Source organism: Arachis stenosperma, chromosome 6 (genome assembly GCF_014773155.1).
Source record: "Arachis stenosperma cultivar V10309 chromosome 6, arast.V10309.gnm1.PFL2, whole genome shotgun sequence".
Lineage (NCBI taxonomy): Eukaryota > Viridiplantae > Streptophyta > Magnoliopsida > Fabales > Fabaceae > Arachis > Arachis stenosperma.
The window spans coordinates 143,694,888-143,722,528 of NC_080382.1; the positions used below are offsets into that span (position 1 = coordinate 143,694,888).

General features: G+C 30.6%; 3 protein-coding genes across 4 annotated transcripts; all 3 read right to left on the reverse strand.

Annotated features, from left to right (window-relative positions):
- Window positions 1–484: 484 nt before the first annotated feature.
- Window positions 485–3,596, reverse strand: LOC130935377 (subtilisin-like protease SBT1.7). The gene is made up of 2 exons (XM_057865090.1): window positions 2,902–3,596; window positions 485–2,532 (listed from the first exon to the last, which is right to left on the reverse strand). Exons 1-2 carry the CDS (start codon window positions 3,471–3,473, stop codon window positions 798–800), a joined length of 2,307 nt encoding a protein of 768 aa, XP_057721073.1. The 5' UTR covers window positions 3,474–3,596; the 3' UTR covers window positions 485–797.
- An 11,873-nt stretch (window positions 3,597–15,469) lies between these two features.
- LOC130935939 (acyl-CoA-binding domain-containing protein 3-like) lies at window positions 15,470–19,296 on the reverse strand. 2 transcript variants are annotated; one of them, XM_057865872.1, is made up of 5 exons: window positions 18,186–19,289; window positions 17,134–17,239; window positions 16,935–17,035; window positions 16,400–16,463; window positions 15,470–15,819 (listed from the first exon to the last, which is right to left on the reverse strand). In XM_057865872.1, exons 1-5 carry the CDS (start codon window positions 19,064–19,066, stop codon window positions 15,808–15,810), a joined length of 1,164 nt encoding a protein of 387 aa, XP_057721855.1. In that variant the 5' UTR covers window positions 19,067–19,289; the 3' UTR covers window positions 15,470–15,807. The 2 variants fall into 2 exon arrangements, with proteins under 2 accessions (XP_057721855.1, XP_057721856.1); XM_057865873.1 differs by lacking the exons at window positions 16,935–17,035; window positions 17,134–17,239 and having other exon boundaries at window positions 18,186–19,296.
- A 1,474-nt stretch (window positions 19,297–20,770) lies between these two features.
- Window positions 20,771–27,616, reverse strand: LOC130935222 (transcription initiation factor TFIID subunit 4b). The gene is made up of 15 exons (XM_057864845.1): window positions 27,598–27,616; window positions 27,164–27,227; window positions 26,976–27,072; window positions 25,306–26,018; window positions 25,034–25,141; window positions 24,001–24,927; window positions 23,133–23,254; window positions 22,936–23,026; window positions 22,700–22,835; window positions 22,526–22,581; window positions 22,392–22,448; window positions 22,170–22,310; window positions 22,032–22,097; window positions 21,697–21,955; window positions 20,771–21,363 (listed from the first exon to the last, which is right to left on the reverse strand). Exons 2-15 carry the CDS (start codon window positions 27,200–27,202, stop codon window positions 21,191–21,193), a joined length of 2,985 nt encoding a protein of 994 aa, XP_057720828.1. The 5' UTR covers window positions 27,203–27,227; window positions 27,598–27,616; the 3' UTR covers window positions 20,771–21,190.
- Window positions 27,617–27,641: the final 25 nt, after the last annotated feature.

The following is a 27,641-nucleotide window of genomic DNA, read 5'->3' on the forward strand; positions in this document are numbered from 1 at the left end:
TGTTACACAGAGAAATTAACAGGGTTAAATTATTGAATGTGTAGCATTATGGTAATATATATAGATTGAGATTTATGTGGTCAACCAATAATTTGAGAAGATTTGATGATCAATTCAAAGATTCGAAGTTGTTGTAACAAAGAAGTAAGCTTTTAAGATTAGCATTTGGCTCAGGTGCTTACTGTAGAATGGATTGGTCCATGCAATTACCATTATAAATTTAATTACCACGATAAACCATGTGCCTTCAGATCTTCCACGATTAGTGCTGCATTTTCTTCTGCTTCTGTATGTAAGTCTAAGAGTTTGTTGCTGATAAATTTCATTTATTTTTTCTATGTATATGAAATATGAAAACCAACATTTTTGCTAACTCGTGTTTGGATTTCTTAGAGTTGAAGTGATTATGTATATAACTTAAACGACTTGTACTATTGCTGGTGAATATGGATTGAGATGGATGCAGGTGATCGATCAATAAATTTGAGAATTTCTTGAAAGTCTATGCAAAGCTGGGAATATATAATAAACAATTTAGATCATATTATACAGAATATGCCATTATCCTTTTTTTTCCCGCTATTTACAATTATTCCTTACTAAGTCTCCCCCCTGAAACTCAATCCAATAGAATGGAAACAGAACATAATGATAACATGCACCCAGTTAGGCCTCCTTGCTGAACCAACAACCAAGCATTAAAATACTAGAGTGATCCTTAGTTTATGCAGAACCTATTCAACTAGGTTTTGCTGATATTTCAGAATCTATGAGTTAGGATCCTTGAAAAATCATAGTCATGTCCAGCTGAATGCTATTGGACTAGCAACCTTATGGTTTCCATCTGACCATTCCAGATAAGCAAAGCTATTTGTGCCGGAAGGCATCGAAGTAGTTGTAAATGTCACAGTGTAACTCTTCTTCTCATACAGTTGAGTGAAGCTAAGTGTCTGTGGTTCAATCATAATTTTCACTGAGGGAGGAAGGGATGACACTGAAGCTTTATATGTTCCTCCACTGCCTACATTAGTAAGAATTCTTCTATATCGGACAGAGGTGGCCTTATTGGAACCACCTCCTATTCCTGAAGCTGTTTCCAAGGGAACAGCAAAAGAAGGATAGTTGAAGTCTTCCACCCTATAGTGCTTCCTTGAATCACAAGTAAAGTCTCTTCTCGCCGCGAGCCTAATTTGGAATTGAGTGTAATTCAAGGCACAGAAGAAGTTAAGGTAGTCATCTACTTTTGCATCATAGACAAGACCAGGATCAAGAGCTGCCACTGGATCCACATGTCCAGCACCAAAATCAAAGGGGGTTGCTGGTTGTCCAATGGCAATATCTTCAATTGTTTGCCCAGTTTTGTATGTTCTATAGGCTGTGGTCATGAGTGCAGACCTTATTGCGGCCGGGCTCCATTTCGGGTGCGCTCCCTTGACGATAGCAGCTAAACCACTTACATGAGGGCATGACATGGATGTACCTGAAATTATGTTAAAGTTCACATGCCTAGTATCAACCGTCAAACCGGTTGGTCCTACTTTTCCAGTCCACCCAGCAATGATGTTTACTCCAGGAGCTATAAGGTCTGGTTTGAGTATCTGTGGTGTGAGAAAATTTGGCCCTCTAGAGCTGAACGCTGCCACCACCGGAGACGGTTGAACTTGCAAGTGAGTGCCTACAAAAGAAATTGTAGCTGTGGGATTTGGAGAGGAGAAAGTATAGTTCTTTACAGCCTCGCTGGATTTTTGGCCTACTGCTGCTGCAGGGAGGAGATGGGGGTCAGCAACAAGCTCTTCCCCATATTCTTCGTTGTTTGTCAATATCATACCAACGCCTCCAGCTCTCATTACAACTAGACCCTTTTCCACCCTCGGAGATCCTCCTCTATCACATATCACGATTTTGCCAGCAACTAGTGAGGGAATCAAGCTATCTGGGATGCAAAGGTATCCCACCGTTGAATTGGTTACATTACCAGCATAAACAAGTGGTACTGGAGAAGCAGATAAAGGTTTGCCTGTATAAAGTGATGCTCCAGTATGTGTCATCCCATTTCCAAGCTTGATATAGGCTGGGAAATCGCGGTCTATGGTACCAGCTCCCACGGTGGTTATCCATGGTGCTACATTGGACAAGGTTCCAGGACTAGGCCCTCCATTTCCTGCTGAAGTGGAAACAAAAATTCCATGGGACGTGGCTGTGAAAGCACCAATAGCAATGATATCTCTATAGTAGTCCGTTGAAGTTCCCCCAATAGACATGGACAGGACATTCACACCATCGTCTATGGCCTTGTCGATTCCGGCGGTTATGTCAGAAGCAAAGCATCCACCAAGCCAACACACCTTATAAGCCGCCACACGGGCTTGTGGAGCCATCCCTCTTGCTGTCCCTGAAGCCAAGCCGAAGAGGCTTGCTCCTTGGACTGCTGATCCTCCTGCTGTAGTTAAGGTATGAGTTCCATGACCATCATCATCCCTTGGTGACCTTGATTCTGTCTTCTCATCAATAGGTCCTAGAGCTGCTTCATACCTATACAAATATGATATTATTATTACGTTATTTAATTGAGGTAATGAACATAAGGGTAAAGTTGGAAAAGATTAATTAATGCTACATAGATATTCACACATGACAAATTTCAGTTAAAATATTTTTGTTAAGAAGATAGTTATATAGATGGTGGAAGTATAATGATAAGATATTAGATTGAATTACAAAACTTATCATGAACTTGATAATTTTCCCCACAAAATGATCAGATAGTAGATTAAATAAAGAATTTTATTTTTTTTAGTTCATAAAAAAATAGAGAAAGACATAAGACAGCAGTATTTAATGCATATACAAATAAAGTAACATACATTATGCATATATGAGAAAGGCATCATAGCTTCATACCCTTTGACCAAAAACCTTGCACCAACAAGTTTCCTGTTACAGCTTGATGAATTGAAGTTGGTTCCAATTTCACACTCACCTTTCCAGCCTCTCGGCACTGGTCCGAGTCCCGTGTCATCCAAGCTCTGCAGCTCCGGCCAAACACCAGTGTCTATTACTCCAATAACCACCTGACTCTGCTGCTTAGAAGCAGGTAAAAGTGTTGTGGCCTTGTCCAATCCAAGAAACTGTGGTGTTCTTGTTGTGTGAAGCTCATATCTAACTTCAGGCATGACATAAAGAATCCCCGGTTGTTTGGAGAGTGTTTCAGCTTCTTGGTTGGTTAGCCTTGTGGAGAATCCATGAACTACATGATTGTATGTGTATAGCATCTCTGCTGAATCTGACACTGATTTCAGTGATGAATCATACCAACTGAGGTGATCACTGAAACTTTCTGGCATGTTGAACTTGTCCATGTGAACTATGTATGTTTTTTTGGCATCTTGTGTTTTCTTTTCAGCTATGGTGTGTCTGCCATAGAAAATCAGCAGCAAAACAATCTGAAGAAACTTCAATATCAGTATCTTCATCTTTGTCACACTGATTTTTTTATTTGTCAAATGAATCTTGGCTTCTTTTGTGCAGAGGTATGTAAGGTATTTATTGGTGTTGATTTGGAACTATTGAACCTTGATGCAAAGATTCTTTTTACGGCTAAGATGATTGTAATTGGAGGGTCACACAAAGAGGGTTGCCCTTAAAACAACAAATGAATGTGGACCCAAGTTATAGAAAAATAATATTAAGAAAAAGTTTGTTAAGTTGAATCAATAATGCATCGTGAGTGACCCAGTGTTTCAAGGCATTCAGGAAATTTTGGACCTCCTTTTTGAATGAACAACAACTAACTAATTCTAATTTACACCCATGTATTATTAATGGTACATAAATTAATCACGTTATATTCAATAGTAAATTAAAAATTAGCAAACATCACGCTTTGTATTTTGTAGATATTCACTTAACACAATAGTTTAGTCACCAAAAAAAACTTAACACAATAGTTTGCCGCTATACAAAGTTTTAGCATTTTTCATGTATCTCTTAACTCGATATACTAAAGACAAATTCGTCAAAGATCAGAGTTTTATTAAAGAGTTTGTTATTAACTAATGGGTTGCTGCATGCATAAGACAAAATTTAAATTTTTAACATTTATTTAAACAGACTAGTAAACTAACAACTAGATTAACCCAACTTGAATAAGTTTTAGAATTTTTAACTAAAAATAAAAGAATCAATCTGTCAAATGCACCAAAAGAAGAACCCCTTATGAAAAAATAAAAATATTAAAAACATATGACAGGTGTCATATTGCGGAGGAAAATGGTTTCTCCAAAATTGTTGCCTAATTAAAGAAATATTTCTGACCAATCAAATACAAGATTCATTATGGGTTTTGGCTATCTACAATTCTTTCATATAAGATATTTATAGGAATTAGATTTAATTTAGCTGTTTCATCACAAGATACTCCACTTTACAACTTTTTACTCATTAAACAATCAATCATGCACACGATAATCTACTTTATAATTAAACTTCTCACATACAATCCACTTTTAAAAATGAATATTAACCAAAAAAATGAGAAAAAATAAATAAAAATATATATTTAATAATATTTTCATTTATAAGAGAGTATAAATGATTCTCCTTAATTAAATGACATAATTAATTTATTTTTATTTATTTATAGCAAACATCAATTCAAGTTTTATGTGAATCAAATTCCAAAATTTTTTTTATTATTAGTTTATTACATACATAATTATACAATCTTTATTCTAAATGAAAGTTTTAAATTCTTATATCATTAATTCTAAAAAATATTTTTAAATCACCAGAGTATATTTTATAAAAAAAATCTAAAATCTCAAATTCGATTAGTCTCAATTTATGAAAATTAGATACATAAAAAAAAACTATTGGTTTATGACCTACAAAATAAAAAAATAAATATTAAATAATAACAAACTAATTTCAATTCATTCATTATGAATGTTATATGTTTAAAATTATAGATATTATACATATAAAATTATAGATATTAAATTAAACATATTTTAGCAACTTCTATTATATAACTCATATTTTTACATACAGATTATATATTATAAAATAAAAAATAGAAATGAATAAGAAAATTATGAAATAATTAATGTAATTATTAACTGATCAAATTAAAATCAATAAATATAATTTTTTATAAATATAAAATTATAGATGTTATAAGTATGAAATTGTGGATGTTATACATATGAAATTATAGATATTAAATGAAAGATATTTTCATAAATTTTACTATGCAACTCATATTTTTACTTATCGATCGTTATACAATAAAAAATAGAAAATAAAATGTAAAGAAAATAATATAATAACTGATATTTGAAAGGAACCGTAAATAAAAAATAAAAGGACAAAGATTAAAAAAACAACCAATAAATAAAAAAATAAAAGCAATGCTTATAAAAAAAATTATTATATCATGGATAAAAATTAAACACTACAAAAATTGAGATAGATGATAATTTTTTCTTTCAATTTAACGGGGTATGTTTTTTTCTTCTTGGTTGCTAGAACTTATATTTGCAGGACGTCATTATAATTATGTTATATTCTATTATTATAAGTTAAATTGTAAGAATCATGGGATATGTTTTTATTATAATTATAATATATTCTATAAATAAATCACCACATTAAAAGTTTATGAACATTTCCCACATTAAATATAATTATGAAAATCAAATATAACCATGCGCATGAGAGAAGCAAAATAAAAGACTCAATAAAAACTAATAAAGCCAAAAATCAAAAAGTTTGAGTAGTTTTTGGCTAATTTTTTTTATTATCAAATATTTTTTTTAAAATATTTTAACTTTTCTGCGTTACTCTTCATTTCTCCAACTATATATAAAGAAACTTCCATTATTTTATGATATTTTCTTATGGTATGAGTCACAAGTTTTTCTTATTAAGTTTTCTTTGCACAATTAACAAATCATTTCCTAATCCAGTTGTTAATAAGTATATATGCAACATTACATTGAAGATTTTCCATGTAACTAAATAACTAATAATTAAATTGTTACAGTTACAACTTGAACTTTTACATCAAATGGAGACTAATACCCGTAAAAAAAAAAATAAAAAAAATGGAGACAGTCTCGTTATTAAATATGCTACAAAATCTACTAAATCAGTTTCATTCATTCTGTATTAATGTGAGTAGTTAGGTAAGCACACCAACTCAATGATTTTCCTTTTTAAATTATATTTTAATTTTCTTATTATTTAAATTTAAGTTTAATATTAAATTCATTTAATAAAATTATAAAAATATTTTCAATTAACAATTATAAATTCTTTAAAACAAATAAATGGTAGACATTTATTATCGGTGCACCAAACTTAGATCTACGTATAAAAATGTTTCATTCATAAGCTCATCACATAATCCATACATATTTCGACCATTGATATTTCTTTTCCTTGTCAAATTCTATTCATTTTGCTATCTATTTGACATTTTAACTAGTGTGTTTAATCATTCATATTTGTCATTTTCAAAAGATAGTGAAGTAGTGATGACGATTTTTCCATTCATCAAGTGCATTATTATATTATATTATATTATATTATATTATATTATATATATATATATATATATCATTTTTTTTCAAATAATAACAAAAAAAAATCTCATTCGTTACTGTATTTGAAACAAAAATATTTAAATTAATTTAAAGAGAAGTTAATTAAATTTTATTATTTTTTCTCAAAATCAATTCTAATCCAAATAAACCTATTGAAATTTCATTTCATTGAATTTCACTTAAAATTTAAAATCTCTAAAATGTCTTTATATAATCTAATTACTTCTTCTTAACATTTTTCACTCATTTTTCTCTCGATGTCTCTTACATTTCAACACATACTCTCTCTTCTCTGATCACCTTCATTTTTCTCTCTTTTTTTTTTCTTCAACTCAATATAATACATACTTTTTTTTTGAAAGACCTACTATATATATCTAAAAAAATATTCACACATATAGATTTTATATATTTAACTTAGATTAATGACATCAAGCGTTCGTTAATGTCTGAACATTTTAAGTGAAGTTATGTCAATCGTGTCACCAACAAAAAATGTGTATAATTTTATTCTATTTAATAACATGAATTAGTTGCTATAATTTATCATTTTACAATTAATAATTAGCTTTTTAATTTATTTGATAAACATTTTAAATACTGAAATTCAATTTAATTCTATAATTTTACTACTAATTTATTCTAAACGCTAAAATTCAATTCAATATTATTAAAAAAATTTAAATAGACTATTAATATATCTGTTCATTTTTTTCTGCAATATATTGTTAAAACAAACCTTACCTATTATTAATGGAATTTGGAATTTACCAATATTATTCCATCTAATTTTGTATAAAACATGAATCTACCCAACCTATCTTGTTTTAAAAAGCTACTTTATTACAAATTTCAGAAACTTCTTTCTTGTTTCACATTAAAAAATTTGAGCATACATTATATATTTAGTCTATGTGTTGGAGAAATTGGATTGGATGTTGGAAATCAAATCTTAGAAGACATGAATATGCAGATTGAAGAAAACTACTCCACATGTTATAATATCTCCTTCTTCTTAGACAACCTCATGATAAAAAATTTGAATTCCTAATAATTTCACAAGTTAACTAAACAAAGCTTAAGAGAGAGAATACCATTTTAAGTGAGTTTGATTTGGCCACATAAAAGTAAGGGCTATGCATGACAAGAGTATATTGCAATAATTCATCCATATCTATCTCTCTCACAATAATTGACACTTTGTTTTCTTCTATTGCATTGCCATCATCGTCTCATGTTCTATATATATATAATTAAATTAGTTATGAACGATAATAATAATAAAAAAAAAACAGACGAACAAACAATCGAACTCATCATTATTCATTTATTATTCTCTAAAAAAAATGTGTATTTATTTTTGTCATGTACACTACTAACACATGCTCATTTATTATCGTATGCAAGTAGTGTGAATATATATATATTATGTGTTATAATGAAAATATATAAATGATTATATTTTTTAATTCGATAGATTAATGATTAAATTATCGTAAATTTAAATTTTATTTAAAAATATGTCACAAGTTATTGCATGTATAAGACGAAATTAAAAAAAAAACTCAACACTTATTTAATTAAACAGATAAATAAGCTAACTATTCAATAAATTTAAATTAATTAAATATATAAATTAATTTAATATGCACAAATTGATACAAATATAATAAATACAAATAACGAATATCATTTTTATAATATTGGACAAAAGAAATTAATAAAGTGGTAGGGTCCAATGAAGAGAAATCTAAACACACGGATTCTTTTGCTTTTGATAACTAGAAATTTGGGGGGCTACTTCTTTTGTCTTTTTGTTGCTTTAATTTTGTTAAAATGTGTTATTTACTTTTTAGTGGAGTATGAAATTTGCATAAGAGAGAAAGTAACAAAGAATAATAAGTTTCCGTACATGATGAAAATCTGCACCTTAAATGTAGATGCTACATTTTAACAAACAATAAAGTCTTATCTCGTTAGTCATCACATAGAATAATCAACTATATATATTAAGAGTAAGAATTTAATTTGATTCTTTAAAAAAATTTAAATCAAATATTTTAGTTTCTAATACATTTTTGTTTTTTAAAATTCTAAAATACTATTTTTATTAGTTAAGTTCTCAAAAAATATACTCTAAAATAAATTAATTCCTCTTTAAAATAATACAAAGACCAATTTGTCAGACAAAAATCATTTAAAAAAAATATTAAAAACAAAAATATCGAATCTAAAATTCTTTAATAATTAATTTAGATATTTATTCTATATTAAAAGATATTATTATTGCATTATAGTATATATGATTTACAGTAAAATTATTTATACATTGATCTCAGTTAAGTATTTAACTATCTTGTGTATATTCTTTTTATAATTAAGTCTTCATCTACCTTTTACCATTTATTTATTTTCTATCTAATCCACTTCCCTAATTAAATGTTTTGCTGTCGATCTTCTTCCTAGACGTTGAACACAATTATGAAAATTTTTATTATGGACGTGCTTCAATATAAGGTGCTAATCAAAATTTATATCTAATTTATACAAAAAAAAAGTTACCTAGAACTAATACATATGTCAATATAAGTGGAGAAAATGACATAAAGTGTCTTATTATGATCTCATACTACATACATATGTGTGTCCATCAAATTTAAACCCTAAATCTACTACCATGTTTATTTATTATGATGAACATATACTCTTATTAATTAGTCTTTTATTTCATAAAAAAACCTCAAACTCAAGGCTTTTTTATGTGTTTTCATTTTTTTATGAATAACATATAACAAATCACTATTTAATTTAATCGAAATTAGCTTACTTTACAGATAAAATACAAAAATATTATTCGTACATTAAAATCAGCCACCAATGTATTTATGTATAAATATATGTGTATGTGGTTTAATTTATTTTCAATGTGTATTATTTATATTTCAATATGTATTTTATACTGCTAGCTGCTTTTGGTGTACACGTTGCATGATCAGATAAAATAATACGTGTATATATTGAAAAATAAGGGTCCATAAATAGAAATTTTCAGGAAAGTAACTATAAAGAAAAATTTTCCTTAACAATGAAGGGAGGAATATAATTAATTAAGTTAATAAACAGATTGTCGTTGATGATGATAGTTATGGTTCTGGTGTATATATATAAAATTAAAGGTGAGGTTGTAGATAAGAAAAAAGGTGGTTTGCTGAATAGACAAAGCGAGAAAATCATTTAATCATGGAGTGTGTGGAAGATGTTTGAGTGACAGCTTCTATCTCCAACTTGTAAACTTGTTTGTTCTGTTTTCCTTTATTCTGGCAAATAGCTGGATTTTGGACCTACCACACATTAATGCTAACTACATTTTTATTAATTTTTTGTGTTAATTACTAATAACCTTAGCTTCCTTCTCTAGTTAATGTATTGCTTGCGGTTAACTTGGTCAATGTTATTATGGTTGATTAACTTGCGGTTAATGTATTTCATCAATATTTATTAATAGAAGATAAAATCTCAAGTGCAGTCGACTTTAGATAAAATTGATAGTTGAGAACTGTTACACGAAAATTTAGTCAAATAAATTAAATTATTTAAAGGCTCTCAACTATCAATTTTACATGAAGTCGACTGCACTTGAGTTTCCACCTTAATAAAATTTATAAAGAACTACGATTAGAGAGTGTGTTTTGATGTTGTAACGATTCACAGTTAATTAATTACTTAATTCGTTGAACTAGATGTGTACTTAGCTTGAACCATAATGTAAATAAAGTGTGATTGAAAGAGCAAACATTCAATCCCATTCTTTACCATTATTTCGAAGGACAAAATATATATATCCTTTCAATAAAAAAATGTTTAATTTGATCTTTGTCTTTTAAGTTTTAACATTTTAGGATCATGTGATTCTTTGTTATTTCTACAAGTTAATTTATAACAAAAATTGTGTAGGTGATACATTTGTGTGATGACTTAGCATGTTAAGTGTTATATTATTATTGTCAAATTAGCTAGAGATTTATTTGTTCTTAACTTTAAATTAGTCAAAAATTTATTTATTTTTATTCATTCGGATAAAACGATGTCGTATTGACGTTAAATTGGTCAAGGACCTGTTTGTTAAGAATATATTTGTTTAAAAAAAATTGATACAATTTTTTTAAAATTAATTTTTTATTGCTATGATATTTATTATATATTAATGTTTTTTTAAATAAATTATTGAATGTATGGTATAATAAGTATAAACTAATCAATAAATTATTTAAATTTAAAAGTATCATTCATTATAAAACTAAGTAAATAATTCTCGGTATAATTTTTAAATTTATAAATAAAAAATTATGTAATTAAGAACAAAAAATATTAGTGAAAATTAAAATACATATATTACTACTTAATACATGAATGGATTATTGGACCGTAAATAAGTAACATTTTAATGTTAAAAAAAGTAATTTTTTATTTTTTTATAAAAATATCATTTAAATATACTAAAAAATTTGCTAAAATTACACCATAAAGAACCATGAAGAATGACATCAAGTCAACAACGATGAGTAGCACATGTTTTATAAAGGTTAGTTAATTTTTAACAATACTATTATTTTACATATATAAATTTACAAATATTTCAATCTAAATTATTATATATTGCTATATATACAAACCATTCTTAAAGTTTTCACTATAAGTTATAACTCCTTATTTATTAGTTATTACTATACAGATAATTGAATTTCAATGTACAACAAATTTAATTAATCTATATTATTCCTTATAATGTTAAATCTTCCAATCTATCTCCGATCTTATAATAATATATAATATTAATTGATTAATCATATATTATTAATGTTCGACTTCATCAATGATGACTTTTATAATATATATATATATATATATATATATATATATATATATATACTCAAAAAAATTTGTCAATCAAAGACTAATATAAATATTGTAATTATTATTATTATTATTATTATTATTATTATATATATGCCACGTATATCAAAAAATATATTAATGTGTTCACTAATTTATAAATTATCTTTCAATTTTTATTAGTTGTTTTTACTTGCATAATTTTTTATTTATATATATTTAAAAATACATTGGAAATTAGTTTGTTTTATAATAAATAATATTTTTAAATTTAAATAATTTATTAATTAATCTATATATACTTATTATACTGTACATTCAATAAGTTATCAAAAAGATCAAAGAACATTAATATAATGAATATTATAGTAACAAAAAGTTAACTTTAAAAAATTATTACATTATTTTTTTAAGATAAATAAATTCATGACCTATTTAACATTAAAATAACATTATTTTGTCTAAATGAATAAAGATAAATAAGTTTATGAATAATTTAAACTTAGGAATAAATAGATCCTTAATCAATTTAATCGTGACAACATGATTCTTAATGTGCCAACTCATCATTTAAATATATCAATTAAGTAATTTTTGTTAGAAATTAACGATAAAAATAATAGAAGGATCACATTATTTTAAAGAGACAAGAATTGAATTGAGTTTTTTTTTTTGGATTAAAAAACAGCATCTTTTGAAGTAATGGTTAGAGACCGAATTCATTGTTCTCTCTAATTGAAAAAAAAAAAAGAATATTTAAACTAAAAGCTTTTTATTTTGCAGTATATTCAATGTAATTGGACAGTTTAATTCGATTTTTAAAGCGCTTTTTTTCTAGCCATTAATTTAATTGGTTGAACATTTAATCTTATGGAAGATACATTGGTCCCAGTGAGAACCTAATTAATAAAGTGATATATATATCATATCATTATGAATATTCATATATATAGCCACAATTATTATACAAATCGCAGTTTTCGGGGCCTTAATCATCATTATGTTATGAAAAGGGTTAATGAAGTATGACGCATGTGATCATGGAGTCCATAAATTTAAACAAAAGAATTTGAGTTTAATTTCCTTGATTATTGTGACCGTGCAGATTGCATGAGAAAATGAAAGAATCATCAATCAATATTCAATAAGAAGGGAAAATGATTATAGCCAATATAATTGATGTAAGAATTACGTATGATTATTCCTACTTAATTATTATGGAATCTGATCTTTGCTTTGTGGTTTCTAACTTCTAAGCTATATATGGAACCCTCAAGAAAATGACTAAAATCTCCTAGCCAATATGGAATCTCTACGCAAGCCACTAATTTAGGAATTACATTCTAAGTTAGAGATTATAAAAATAAAAAAATAATTAAAATTTAATTTTTACAAGTCAGATATCCAATCGTGTATTAACATATCAGTAAAAATAAAATCAACTTAGATTAGTTAAATAATCAATTTATTCCACTTAAATAAGTATCAGGATTTAAATCCCGTTTTATCTTTCTTAAATGGAGTTAGCTAGATTTACAACGAATATGTCCGGTTGAAATGGAGAATTCCATAAACAACAAAAAAAATCGATAAAAATAATTATTTTTTTAATTAATTTCTTAAAAATATTAAAAACATAAATTTGATTCAATCATCAAATACACTCTTTATACTATTAACCTATTAAAATTAAACTTTTCTGATTCTCATACAAAATAAATTTTGGACAGAGTCATAAATACCCCTAGGTCTTAGTGATTATTATTAGAATCGCAAAATGGATATTCATTCATTTGATCATCCATATAATTCACAGTGTATACATAAATAAACTCAAATTATATAGGGTAGCTGATAAGTCACATTCACAGATGAGAGACCAGAAATATGGACAAAAATATTTTGTCAATAAAAGTCGATTCATGTTGAATAATAATGACTTTTCCTCATGTTCATGGACCTCCTTAATAAAATTGACAACCTATAATAACCTACAAAGCTAACTGTATAGATTATAATATATCAACAACTATACTCAATTAATTATTCATATCATTTCCTTATGAATATATTGAAGCTACCGTTTATAGCAACCACGTAATAAATAAAAGGTTACTCCAACAAAGTTGAGAACCAATAATTCATGAAATAAGGGTTTTGAGACAAGGACAACGTTACAAAAGGAAGAACAAAGACATTTTTATGCACCTTTTATATATTGTTACATAGAATTGGTTGTTTTCAGCATCCAAACACTAAATAAATAAATAAAACGTTATTGTCAACTTTTTGACAACCCAAAAAACATGAAAGAATTAGAGGACATAAAATAGATGCATAAGCATATTATCCCATTAAAATTTCAGTTTTTTTTTTTTCAGTAGTTTATTTCATTATTATGATATATGTTTATATAAAAGCAATAACGTGTGAAAAACAATAAAAAAAATCAACTCAAACAGTCTAAAATTATCTTATTTAACATATTAAAATAATTGTATAATTTTATATAAATTATGGATATTATATAATACAAGATAATTTTAGATATTATCTCTCTAACATTACATATATATAAAAATATGGGGAGCTAATATTAATTCAATCAATTAATTAAAAAATCAGCCAACAATTGGTAACGCAATGTTCACTTCCTCATTGCTAATCCTCTTTAGTTTTTATTGACATCTTCAATTGATATTTGATCCATGAGATTTCAATTAGGTTAACAACGATGTTGCTTAAGTAATTAATGAGATAGAAAATAAACATATGGAACATCTATTATCTATTATTAAAGTAGATACAGAGCACTCATGCACAGTGAAGACTATTATTTGAATGCATAGTGATCATCTTTCTGCTCAGCTTATTATTTGATTTGGAAGAAATTCTATTAATTAAAACAATTAGAAAAAAAATAAATTTATTATTAATGTGAAAACACCCATTCTTTACAAGAAAATAAAAATATTTATGAACTAAGTTCAACTAAGTTAAACAATAAGACTTGAAATAATATAAGTCATAACTGATTTTTGTTATATTAGACCAATTTAGTTAGACTTGGTTAATAAAAAGACTTGAATGTGTATCATTATTCTAAAAATAAACCTATTGCTGTGAGTTAGAGTAAATAGGCTTATTACCACTTGACCCGAAAGATGTGTTAATGTTGATTGATAACATATTGAAATCCAGTAAGATTGATTCTATAAATTTCTGTAATTGCCAATAAATTCAGTTGTACGTGATCTATATTATGTGAAAAAAAAAGCAACTTCATTTCTATTTTCATTCTTTCAAGAAAATATTTTTTTGTTGTTAATTAATATATATACAAAAGTAATCAGGCTAATTTAAAAAAAAAAACCATTAAGATACTTTTATAGATTGAAAATCCTCCTTAATTAATAAACCTTCTTGTTGTTGGCAGCAAGAGCAGTTGATTTATATCAGTATTTATATTAGCTACAAACAAACAAGATAAATCTATAAAAATTATCTTATTATAAAAAAATTATTCCATATCATGAGAATATTAAAAATGTAGATACTGATAATTTAGATCATTAATTAAAAAGAAAAATGGAATAACCTTATATATACAAATGCAATCCTAAAAAAAGAATGACCTTCAATAAACAGTTTTAATAAAAAAGTTATCTTAATTGTTAAAAAAATTTCATTGAGATGGCAGTTAATCACTTTAGTATAAATACCTTGAAATTTAAACATGTCGAAAAAATCATCACATTACATATTGCAAGAAGATAAAAAACATACATAAGAATTTAGCACATTTTGTACCAGATCGCTAGTAATATTACAACAGTATTTGGTAGGATTAATTTCACCTTGTTTTGGTAATTTTCATTTCACATAAAAATTGAAGATCATAAAAGTAAATGTAACACTTGTTTTGAAGCTGGATATTTCACATTAATTAATGAAAAATTTAAACAAAGGTAGAATAGGAATAGGCACCTTAATTAAATTAAACTGAATTGGTCAACCTTAGTTATTGCAATAAGGAGCATACTATTTACGTGTAATTGCCATAGGACTGAGATGATATACTACTAATTCATATATACATGCATTTATTTATTTACAATGTGTGTTAACACTTCCAATATAACAATACTTCATTTTCAGCACACGCCTTAAGGAACAAATGAGAAAGCAAACACCCCAAGAATCTTGCATCACTTCAAAACAAACTTCCAATCTTGGAATCAGTCTTCGTTTTGCAGAGATAAATGTTGGAAAATGCCATATGGCATGAGATTTGAGCAGAAAGGTTCCATCATTTCTTAACCTGAAAATTTCCATGCTAAGCTAGCTTGCATATATACTTGAGAATTCTAGTTGCTGAAATAAATCTATGCATGAAATCAGGTAAAAGATGATTAATATAGAATGGAAAATTCTTAAACAGGAACATCAAATTTATTTTCAAATGCAGACATAACTGCTTTGTCTTATGTTGATGTTTTTAATTTAGTTATGAAGATTGAGAGCGTTAAGTAGTCCAATAGATATAAATTTTCATTGGGTAACTTTGATTTTTCCTAAGGTTATGTTTATAAAATACATTTTATAAATTACAAAGAAACGGAGTGTCACATAATTTCATATCAAGGAATGTTAGAAGAGTTGGAAACTGATATAATTAAATCAAACAAAGGTAGAATGATTGCTCTAGAGAACAATCCCAAATTTACAAGATTAATGATATGTTTCTATAACAATTTCACAGCATGCTTTTCTATAGTGCAATCTCTTAGCTTAGCTACTTATTAAGACTGAACAACAACACCAGAGATCTTAATTAGGATTCAATCATTAAATAATATCTTTCGAAATAAGTTAATATCTAATGATTTTTAAAAACTTACATTGTTCTTCTCTGTCTCTGCAGGTGTGCTATGATCTTGGGCACCAGATTCGTGTTCAAGTTCCCTGTAATAACACATACTCTAATTAGAGGTATAGACAATAGTAATATAGTCCTCCTAAGATTTGGCCATCAATTTAGTTCATCAATGTTTACAATAAACATCTAGTTCTCTTTCTCCAACTTATAACCAAACATGATTTTGATCGTAAATTGATGGTTATTTTATCAAAGAAGGATTAACTCAATCCGAAAGTGGAGAACTAATTTGACATTTCATATCTTTCGAGGATCAATTTGAGCTTTCATTTTCTTTTTTCATTTCAAGACTTCTTTAAAAAACTCTTCTACATTGGTATGATATCCAATCGGATGCAACCATGTAGACAAAAAACAGCTGACTTCTGCTACCTCAAAAGAAACCATTTTTGTTTAGGTGGCACCACTTGATTGGATGTTAGTGTGATACCCAAAGTATTTAGAAATTAAGCATCTTTTGTCGACACTGTCTAAATGGACTGTATACTATTGAGTACCTTTCATTTATGGTCATTTGTGGATCAGACAAAGATGTGCTCGATTCAGGAACATCAAACTCGGAAACCTCTGACCCTTTTGGTTCAAGTTCAATCTTTCCCTGTTATAAATAGTTAACATCAAGTTCTCTATTGTTCATGATGTCACTTCACTAAAGATAACTCTTAAGAAAAATTTGCCTTAACAGCACAAACTCACATCCGAAGTATCTTTGATCCACCCGAGAGCTTTATCCGAAAGAACGCTGATATACTTCTCCATTGCAGCATCCGGAGTCATGTTTCCCAGCTTTTGCCAAGCATTCCTTGCACAATGTAATCACTACTTTCGATTACTCATACAAAGCAGCTCTCAACCCTGTTATTATAACTAGCAATCAAGCTACGCCGTGAAACTTGTACAGCACGGCCTTTTACATGTTCAGTTTATGTTCATTCGCCTGGCTTGAGTGTTCTAAACATGGATTTGGCTCTGCTAAATTCATGGTGTGCTCTAGAGATAAATTATACTATTTGAATCATGGATGAGAAAATCAAGAGTTTTCTGATTTAATAAGATAAAAAATAAACTACATTCATAACTACTCATATAATCTAAAACTGTTGATTTTCTTATCAATGGTTCAGGAACTGCACTTTATTCTCTAAGGAGCCAAATCCTGTGAAACAACTTTATTTCCTCTTGTATAATCTAGGAGTCACTTTTAGATATTCCCTTATAATTTGCCCAATTTTTGGTTCACCTCCCAGTTGATTACTTTCTTACAACAGCACTACTTAACACTTAAAAGGCTAAAGGAGATTGTACCTAAAGAAATGTTAAGGGGACATTCTACTAAGTTAAGCAGCTATGATTAAGCCAATAACATTTTCTAACCTCACCCACAGATTCCAACCTATAACCTTATTATGTCACTTCTTGAATCAAGTGCTAATGCGCATATTCAAAAATAATAGTGGATGAAGGTATCATGTAAACTTCTAAAAATTGCTTAGATCTCCATCTAAATAAAACCAACACATTTATGAAACGTTTGGCAATGATCCATTTTAGAGAAGGACAGTATACACTTTGCAAATGCAAATCTAATTAAAAGCATAACAAAATCACACCACATGGAGTAACCAAACAAAACAAAGCAAGGCAATGCAAGTTAGGCAAATCAAACTAACAAACCAACCAAACACTCATACATTCCAAACAAGTGCAATAGTTAGGAAGAAAGTTTTTTATTAAATTAAAATTGATACCACTTTGCACGTGCATTGAGCTTGAGAGGCATTGGTTGAGGTTCATGACAAGGACCCTCTGTTGCAACTTTGTGAAGACCATACAACTCCATTAGCACATCACTTCCTAAACCATTACCACCTCCACCAACCACGAATTCGGAAGCCGATATGAACTCCTTCTCCAATTCACTCCTTTCAATCCCTTCCCAACCATCATCATCGAACGGTTCGACCGTGATTCCCTCTGTTTTCCTCTGTTCTTCACAATCTTCGGAACAATCTTTCTGTTCTTCACAACACCCTGTTTCTCTCTGTTCTTCACAAACTTGCAAGCATTCTTCTTCTCTCTGCTCCTCACAATCCTCTGTTTCTCTTTGCTCTTCAGAATCTTTCACAGGTTCTGTTTCTTTCCGTTCTCCAAAATCCTCCACTGGTTCTGTTTTCCTCTGTTCCATAGAATCCTCAACTGCTTCACGAGGATCAAATTCTTCACTGTCGCCATTGGTCTCAATGACCTCTCCTTCTTCCTCTTCTGCCGCCTCCGCCGCCACGTGTTCCTCGCTCAACTCAGCAATGGTTGATAAGGCTTCAACTTCAAAATCAACAACTCTGGACTCAATTTCAACCTTAGACTCTTCTTCCCTGTTCCGAGCTGTTTCGACATTCGTCGAAATCTGAATTGGACTCAGAAACTCCACCTTTCTCTCACTATGAGGCTTCTGAACCGTTAACCGTTCCTGCTGCAGAGTCACAAGGGTTTGTTGTTGTTGTTGATGATGTGAATTGTGAGGGTTAGGATCAGAAGCCATGGCCATGGAAACAAGCTTGGCAACAAGAAGAGAGAGAAGCAGCGCTAAGGAAGCGGTTACAAAAAGATCGCTTGCAGTTACAAGCTCCATAACTAACTAACTAACAAACGAACGAACAAGTTTACGCTGAATTTTGATCGATGATAATGGAGAAGTAAGAGGTTAAGAATAGGGATTAGAATAAGAAAGTGTGATTAGAATTTAGAGAGAGAATGTTTGGAAGAAGAAGAAGAAAGGAAGAAAAGCGGTGAAGGAAGAGAGGAAAAGGATAATTTGATGAGCAGAGAAAAGCATATTCTGCGGTTTTTTTCAACTTTATGCTTTGCCTGTCTTCCCCCTTCTAATAATGGGATACATTTTTATTTATTTATTTATTTTCATTTTGATGGTGTTTTCATTAATGATATTGTTTTTACTATAACTAGTGTATTAATATAGGAAGGTTATCAGGTGTACCGGAAACACCGGTGTTCTAGTTGTTTTAACCGTTGATCTGAATTATAAAAAATATATATAATATATATTAATTAAAATTAACGGTTAAAACAACTGGAACACCGGTGTTCCTCGGTACACCTGATAACTTTCCATTAATATATTCTAGTACAATGTGTAGCGATTTCATTTAACGAGCTTTAGATATCAACTTCACGTGAAGTCCTAAGTTTTTACCATAAGATAATCTTAAGCATCTAAGTCTTTTTATAAATTAAGCTTAACTAAGTTAAACAATAAGACTTAAAATAATGTTAGCTATACCTGATTTTTGTTATGTTAAACCAATTGGTTGGACTTGGTTAATAAAAAAATTTAGATGTGTAACATTATTTAAATAAATATTTTATATAATAAAAAAGGGTTAAATTTCAAATATTATAAAATAGTGAAATATAATTTTTATGAATTACAAAAAATGTAGTATTTTCGCATGTATAGAATAAGTGAACTTTTTAAATACTCAGCAATTTAAAAACAATTAAATTAAAATAAGTTGACACTATAAAAGAGATTTATTATATCATTATGACAGTGAAGGAAATTATTATCATTGATTTTAGTCATCACTATTTGTTATTTGATTAATCATACGATTGTTGAAACTTTACTTTTGGCAATAAATCCTTTTAAAAAGGATTTTATTTATGGTATTATAAAATTTTGAAATTAATGAACGTGTCTTGATGTCTATATCATTATCATAAGAAATAAGTTTGGAGTTTTTTTATAGATAAAAGTTATTATAATTTTGTATTTTGTAACTTTTTTGAGTTTGGAAAAGGTGTGCTGTGTTATGAACGTGGTCCCATTGTGGCGGAAAAATGGGTGAAGGACCAGGTTGACACACTCATCATCCTTATCTGACCAATGTTGCATACTAGCTCATGTATGAATTTTATTTTATTCCATGTTTTATATATGTTTTTAGGTTGTGGTCCAACATTTATATTAAGCAAAATAAACATCCTGGTTTGGTAGGTTTGCTGCCTTCATGAATTATTCTATATTGTTGATGATTATATATGCATTAATAACGAAAAATTGAATTGTGTTAAGCATAATATTCGTTTCACTTTGATTTTGCTTTACTTTTAGAAAAAGGAAAAAAAAAACTGATAGTCAAAGATTAATATTATCTAAAATTCTAAACAGATACTTTTCTTTTCTCAATCTTAAAAGGAGTATGGAGTTCATATAAAATGCCCCAAAAAGGTCATCCATAGCAGCCGTTACATAAAGGGTGAAACAAATACGTAATGCGTAGGAGCTCCCGTGAAGAAAAGAACAAGTTGAATATGCTGAAGAAAACAAGTTACATTGCGTGTTTAATTGTGTTGAAACCTGAAATTCAGATTACTTGTTTAATATTGACAAACTCATTTTTAAAATAAACACACATAAATTACTTCATATATCAAAATACTATAACTCCTAACCAAAATATATTTTTCTTTTAACATTCTTTTCCCAGAGACCAAGCCAAGAGGATGGATGCCAAACTTATGTTTAACTGCTCTAAAATCCAAATTAGTACTGATAAATAAGCAAAATTAAATAAGAGAAAATCAAAATTAACTGATAAACTACCCTGGCTATATGGATTGAACTCAGTCAATGACACACACGTTTGAGGAGACCTTTTGATTTCTGCTGGTAAGCATATGATAAGAAAATCAGTGGTAAAAATTCAAGATCACCTCCCTCTGTAATTCTACTTCACTCAGGTTGAGCATCAGAATGAATCTTCTCGTACAAGCGATGAATGAGCGACGATTTCGACATCTGTGGCTCTCTTTCGAGCACAGCAATTACATCCTTGACAGAGATGCTTCGGGCAATCTTAGTTTGAGTCACAAGGGAATTATTTCTCCCATGTTTTCTGATAGCCCCTGTTTGGAAGAGTCAATAGAGCAAACAGAATTATTTAAAAATAATATAGGACAAACAATCAAACAGCAATAATGTTTGCTACAACAATTTCAACCACAAAATTAATGGACTATCAAACAAGATTAGTTATCACATTCCATGCAAGATAATATAATTCTGTTTGAGTTCAATCCAACAACAAAGCCGCATTTTCATCCACAACTTAAGATATAGTTTTATGGATGTCAGTTTGGTGAATACTGAATACTATATCTAAAGTTTACATCCATCTTGCGGTTGAATTATTTGACAACTGAAATGACAGAAAAAAAACAGCTTAAAAGAAAACTCACCTGAAGTTGCAAAATTAGTAGAACCTTTTTTATCCCCTTCGTGATTATCCTTAGTACTTTTTCCAGATGCTGAAGATTTGCGACTTACATCTTTAGCTGGTTGAGAACCAGATGACGGGTCCGTCACGCCTTCACGTTTCTGCCTGGCTTGCTCGGCCATAAGTTGCCACTTTGAGAGCATGTCGTCTCCCCCAACAGCAGCACGGGCAGCAACATTTGCTGCATTTGTCCTCATCTTGTCATCCTCTTCCTTGTTCACCTGCAGCTTACTAAATATTAATGAAAAGAGTTTCCATGTAGATAATGGAGAAATATAAGAATCGGATAAAAAAAACCTTTGATGATTTATTACGACCCTCGTCCTTGTCCTTGTCACCATCAGCTCCAGCATTACCATCAACCTATATTTTAAAATGGACTGAAATTAAGAAACAGGCACAGGTTTCAAATGCTGATAAGTGCAAAATACTCACGTCATTTTGTTTCCGAAGCTTCTCTGCTTCTGCCTGTCTTTTCTCCCACTCCTCTCTTACTTTCCTATTTATTGTCATGATTTGCTGCTGAACATCTGAGGTGACAACAGTCCGATGTCTTGTCTTCTCAAAATCAACCCGCTGGTAGGAAAATTCTTGAAAGTAAGAAATTTTATTGAATTATGAGAGAATATTCCTGCAAGCAGGTAGAGAACAACTAACCTGTTTTGACATTCTAATCAGGTTACTTATCAGTCCACGCATTCTTTCCTCCACACACTGAAAACTCAGTTTGAATAAGTAAGATTACATGCAAACCTACTGTTATGAAAATTGAAATCTTGGTTGAATCTCACCAGTGACAAGCATCTCTCCACATCATTGCTCACACCCTTCAAGCCATACTTAAACACTGACAGTAATAACACAAAACAACTGTCTGTAAGGCCTGGTGTGGCTAGTTTGTATCCAGATAAGCTCAAAAGGAAAAATTAAAATATATGGAGATAACATATGAAAAGGACACTTACTAATCTCAAACAATTTTTTCTGGAGTGGAATTTTCTGCAAAATCAGCCTTTCCTCTTCTTCTTGCACAGCTCTTCGAGTTGCTTCTGAAACCCGACTGTCCTCCTTGGGGCCTGAAAATAACTGCTCTTCCTCTTCCTGTAAAAGATGCAAAAAATGGCCTTAGATTTTGAAATGAGAGTAGACATCCCTTATCATTGAGCTATCAAGCTTAGTTCAACATAACACAGAATTGTACCCTCAAATCGACTCCACTAACAGCAGTGACATCATTAAGCTGGTCAATGCTTTGTTCAACGGATCCCCCCCCAGATCCCTTTTGCTTCTTACTGGAGGATATGAGCACAAGATGCATGCATCAAAATGAGTTAGAACTTAGAAAAGAAAGAACAATTCCAAGAGTGAAGCATGTTGCAGGCATATAAGACAGATCACCTTGGAGGAGGAGGAGGTGAGGAACCAAGTGCTTCAAGTGGTTTCTTCTGGCCAACAGAAGGCTTTTTCACAGGTGCCCTCACAGTAATTCCAGAAGTGTTTGATGGCACCTGGGTGCTTAACTGATCAAACACAAAATAGAGTGGGGCAAAGAGTCAGAGTTATGCATGAAGTTTGAATATATTATTAAATAGTGGGTGCGTACAAAATGATAATTTGCATTTACCCAAAAAAGTGAAATTGGAAAAGCAAATTTGAAGTTCATATTATGCCCCAATAGCAGATTGTTTCAAAAAATTAAAGGTAAAAAGTGCAGGACATGAAAGGTAAAATAAGCATGCTTTTCATTATATGCTTGTTATTCTTCACTGCAACTTAAATACATAAATAGCATCAGAGGCATCTCAATAAATGCATAGGGTAAAATAATCAAAATGTTTCAAAGCACTACTCCTAGCATGGAACTAATGAAAATAACCAAGTTTGCAGCATACTAATCCAAACTAAAAGCATTGTGGTCTATGCCACCAAAAACAAAAAACAAAGACCCTCAATAAACTACCAAGAATTAAAAAAAATAAAAGAGGAAGGAGAAACAAAAAAAAATGCTTGTTTCTTAAAACTGAATTACAACAAGATTCATAAAGTTATAAGGACAGAAAATAAATCATAAGCTATAGACAATTTAACTCTTGAATATGCATCTATAAAAGAACAAATATTTTGTATATATACATCTAATATAAACATCGGTACTGTACGACAGGTGCATACCATGTATCAAAACAATCACATTTGGACAATATTTGATCCACAATACTTTAGCCACTATATTAGACAAGATCAAGTATATCACTTGGAAACTTACTGAGACACTAGGATCTAGTTGGGCCATTCCAGAAGGGGAAGCAGAATTGAGTGATGTCAAGCCAGTAGATGTTGTAGGTGCCATACTTGTGGATACTGGAAGGCCCCTTGAGAACTCATCCTTTACAGTTCCTTGATTGGCACTTGCCTGTTCGATTTGTGCAGAATTAGCTGAAGGCAGTCCATGGATTTTAGAAATATTCTGCCTATGTTGCTGCTCAGTGGGCATGTCGCTAGGTTCCTTTTTGACATAAGAACCAGATGACAAGAAGCCTGAACTTTGATCTTTGTTTGATGGTGGTTGCCATGCATTTGGAGTTTGCTGGGATGCCGGATTGTTTAATAGAGCAACAGAGCCACCCGGCAGCCTCTTGGGATCATTCAAAGAGTTCTGCTGTTCAAGTTTTGGCATACCAATGAAGCCTTGTGTTGCCCCACCTAAGTGATTGGGACCAGTGCTTTGATGTGGAATTTGACTCATATGTGACTCATGTGGTGGTGGTCTGATAGATGAAGCAGAACTACTAGCTGGCCCTGAAAAAGGCCTATAATTACCACCACTACTGCCATATGCTGATGGGAAATGTAGCTGCTGAGGCTGCGGCTGCGGCTGCTTATTAAGCCCGTGTACATGAACAGATGATCTTTCTGCTTCCTGACTAACACTGATGGAATTGGAAGATGACAACTGGCTCGGTTGCAAACCCTGAGTTTCCATTCTAGCATCCAATTCCTGAGATTTTCTAGCATTGTTCTCCATAGTTTGGACAGCTGAAGAAGTCATACGAGATTGGTCTGCAGCTGCATTCATACTTCTCTGATGAAGCTGAGCTAAAGCATGGGGATCATTTAATTGTCTTGCACCTAAGCCAACAGTGGGCATCCGAACAGGTTGCTGCTGCCCCACAGGTCCTTGGTTGGGTCTCGTCTATAACATTAGAAAAGAACAATGAATCTTGGCATGATATATATATATATATATATATATATATATATATATATATATATATATATTAAACTTGTTCTCAACCTACCTGTGCTTGTAGCTGAGCTTGTACTTTGTTCAATGCTAATCTAAGCATCTGGTCCCCTACAATACCTTTCATAAGCCGCACAAAACTGTCTTTTGCTATTTCGTCTTTCTATAACACAAACAATAAATTCACAAAACAGAAAGTGAGTAGCATGGGATATCTGTTCCTAAGTTGATCATATCCTATCAACACAAAATTGACTATAGCAAAGAAAAGAGACAAGGTTCCCACTACCAAAGGACCAGATAGTGAGATTATTTTGAGAAACCCACCTTCAATTTACTAAATAGAGTTTGAAGTTGCATGGCTCGGTCTTTGGGAAGTTGAGGTATCAAGATAGGTAGCAACATGCCAAATGGTACCTGTTTTTGACGATTAATTTGGCCTCCTGGCTGTTCATTGACTGTAGCCTGTTGATTACTCATTTGCTGCAACTTCGCATACTGCTGAGATTCGCTGCTGGGATTAAGTGTTTTGGCTACCTCATTATTAGGAACAGGATCTTTTCCCAAGTTTTGAATTCCAACTGTCTGAGAATTTTGAAGAGAAGCTTGTACAGGCTGTGGTTGGTGACCTTCATCTTGAGTCTGCTTTTGTGATAAAGCAGGATTACTTACAGTCTGAGAAGCAACATGCTGCGGCAAAGGAGGATTATTTACATTCTGGGAACCAACATGCTGTGGCAAAGGAGGATTATTTACACTCTGAGAACCAACATGCTGTGGCTGTGGTAGAGGAGGATTATTTACGTCCGAGGAAGCAACATGCTGTGGTAAAGGAGGATTATTTACGTCCTGGGAAGCAACATGCTGTACTTGTTCAGCAAGAGATCCATGTTGCTTTTGCTCCACCTCAGATGAAGGTTGCTCTCGCTGCTGTGCAGTTTCAGGCTCTTGATTTTGAACTTGGGTTTGGTTTTCATGGCTAGGAGTTGGCCACTGTGGCATTGACTGAGTGAATGTATTGTTGCTTCCTTGAGACAAAACTGCAGAGTATAGAAGCACAAAGCATGTGCAATTCATAAATTACCAAGCAAATATAAAAAATCACACGACTCAACAATCAATTAAAAGAAAAATAAAAACAAACAAGAAAACTAACATCTGAAAACACAGATATTATGCTGTAGAAAATACATCAGGATAATTTGATATTAGTACAGAAATTCATTTATAAAAATATATTTCATTTGCGAAAATATCAACCAAAGCTTTGCAACCTCTACTGGTCAAATTTGATACTTAAGAGTTAGAGGTCATTGTGCAACATTTATTTGATTGTATTCTGCTAAATAATTAAGATCATCTAAGTTCTCAAAGATGTTGTCCACTACCACTGTGTTGATGAAACTTTTTAGTTTGTTCAACTACATTCCTTGATCTCCGCTTCAAGAGATCTTGTAAATGTGGTACCTCTACTATTGTTTCTAGATACCAAAAATCAGAAATAACACCTTGGGGAAAAGTACGTGATAAAATAATAATAATAATAATAATAATAATAATAATAATAATAATAATAATCATCATCATTTTGGCTAGGGGGTACATTGTCCCTTAGATAAATTACAGCACTTACATTACAGCCAGATTTTAAAGGATTTGTGTAGTTCCTTCCCATTTATGAACACTAGAGTATAGTCAAACATTTATATCCTTATAATAGATTTTTCCTTTTATCGCTCAGAATAATTAATCCAAACTCACTTTTCTAACACCATCCCCAACCATAAAACAACTCTTTCAAAATCAATTATTTTGATTGCAACCTGACCAAAATCTCGACCAAACAAGCTCATAAACAATAGTCTGAAGTCTAAACACTGTTTATGCAGCCGAGTATTCAAATGGCATAACAAGCAACCAAAAACAAACAAACCAGAGAGAATTTAACTATTTCAACTCAGAAAAACATTACACATTAAAAAGCATAGTTGGGGTACCTGGGTCTGAACCAGAAGTGGAAGCAGATCCTCCTATGTCTCTGTTTAGTGCAGCTTGGAAGGCTTCAACATCCACCCCTGAATGCATTGTTTCATCCTGTGAAGTACACATTCAGACATAGTGGTTCAGCAACACCCCAAACAAATAAATAACAAAAGAAAACCATAGGTAAAAAGGGGGGAAAAACCTCGTCATCTTCGAGGAGCTTCATAATAGAAGGATCCATGGCAATGGCAATTCCAATCCCAACTCTGATTACCCAACAGAAGTTTAAGAGTTATTCGAACATACAGTATAATCTATCTCTATTTATGTTTCACTGGGTAAATTCATCAAACACCTGTAGGGCAGGTACCCAGTTGAAAAACGCAACAAAGGGGAAAATGAATGGGGATAATTAATGGTAAAATAGGGTATTAGCTACCGAATAGAAAAAGAAAAATAGAACAACCAAAACGGGGATAATTAATAATTAATAATAGGGTATTAATAGCGAGTAAGATAACAACCGACCAAAATAGGGAAAAGAAAAAGAAAGGGGAAAATAGAACAGAAAAAAGGGAAAAAGGATCAAATGAGAGAACGCTCAGTCACCAAAAAAAAAAATGAGAGAACGCTCACACAGAGAAGATGCAAAAGCATGGCTGACCTTTTGTTGAGTTTAA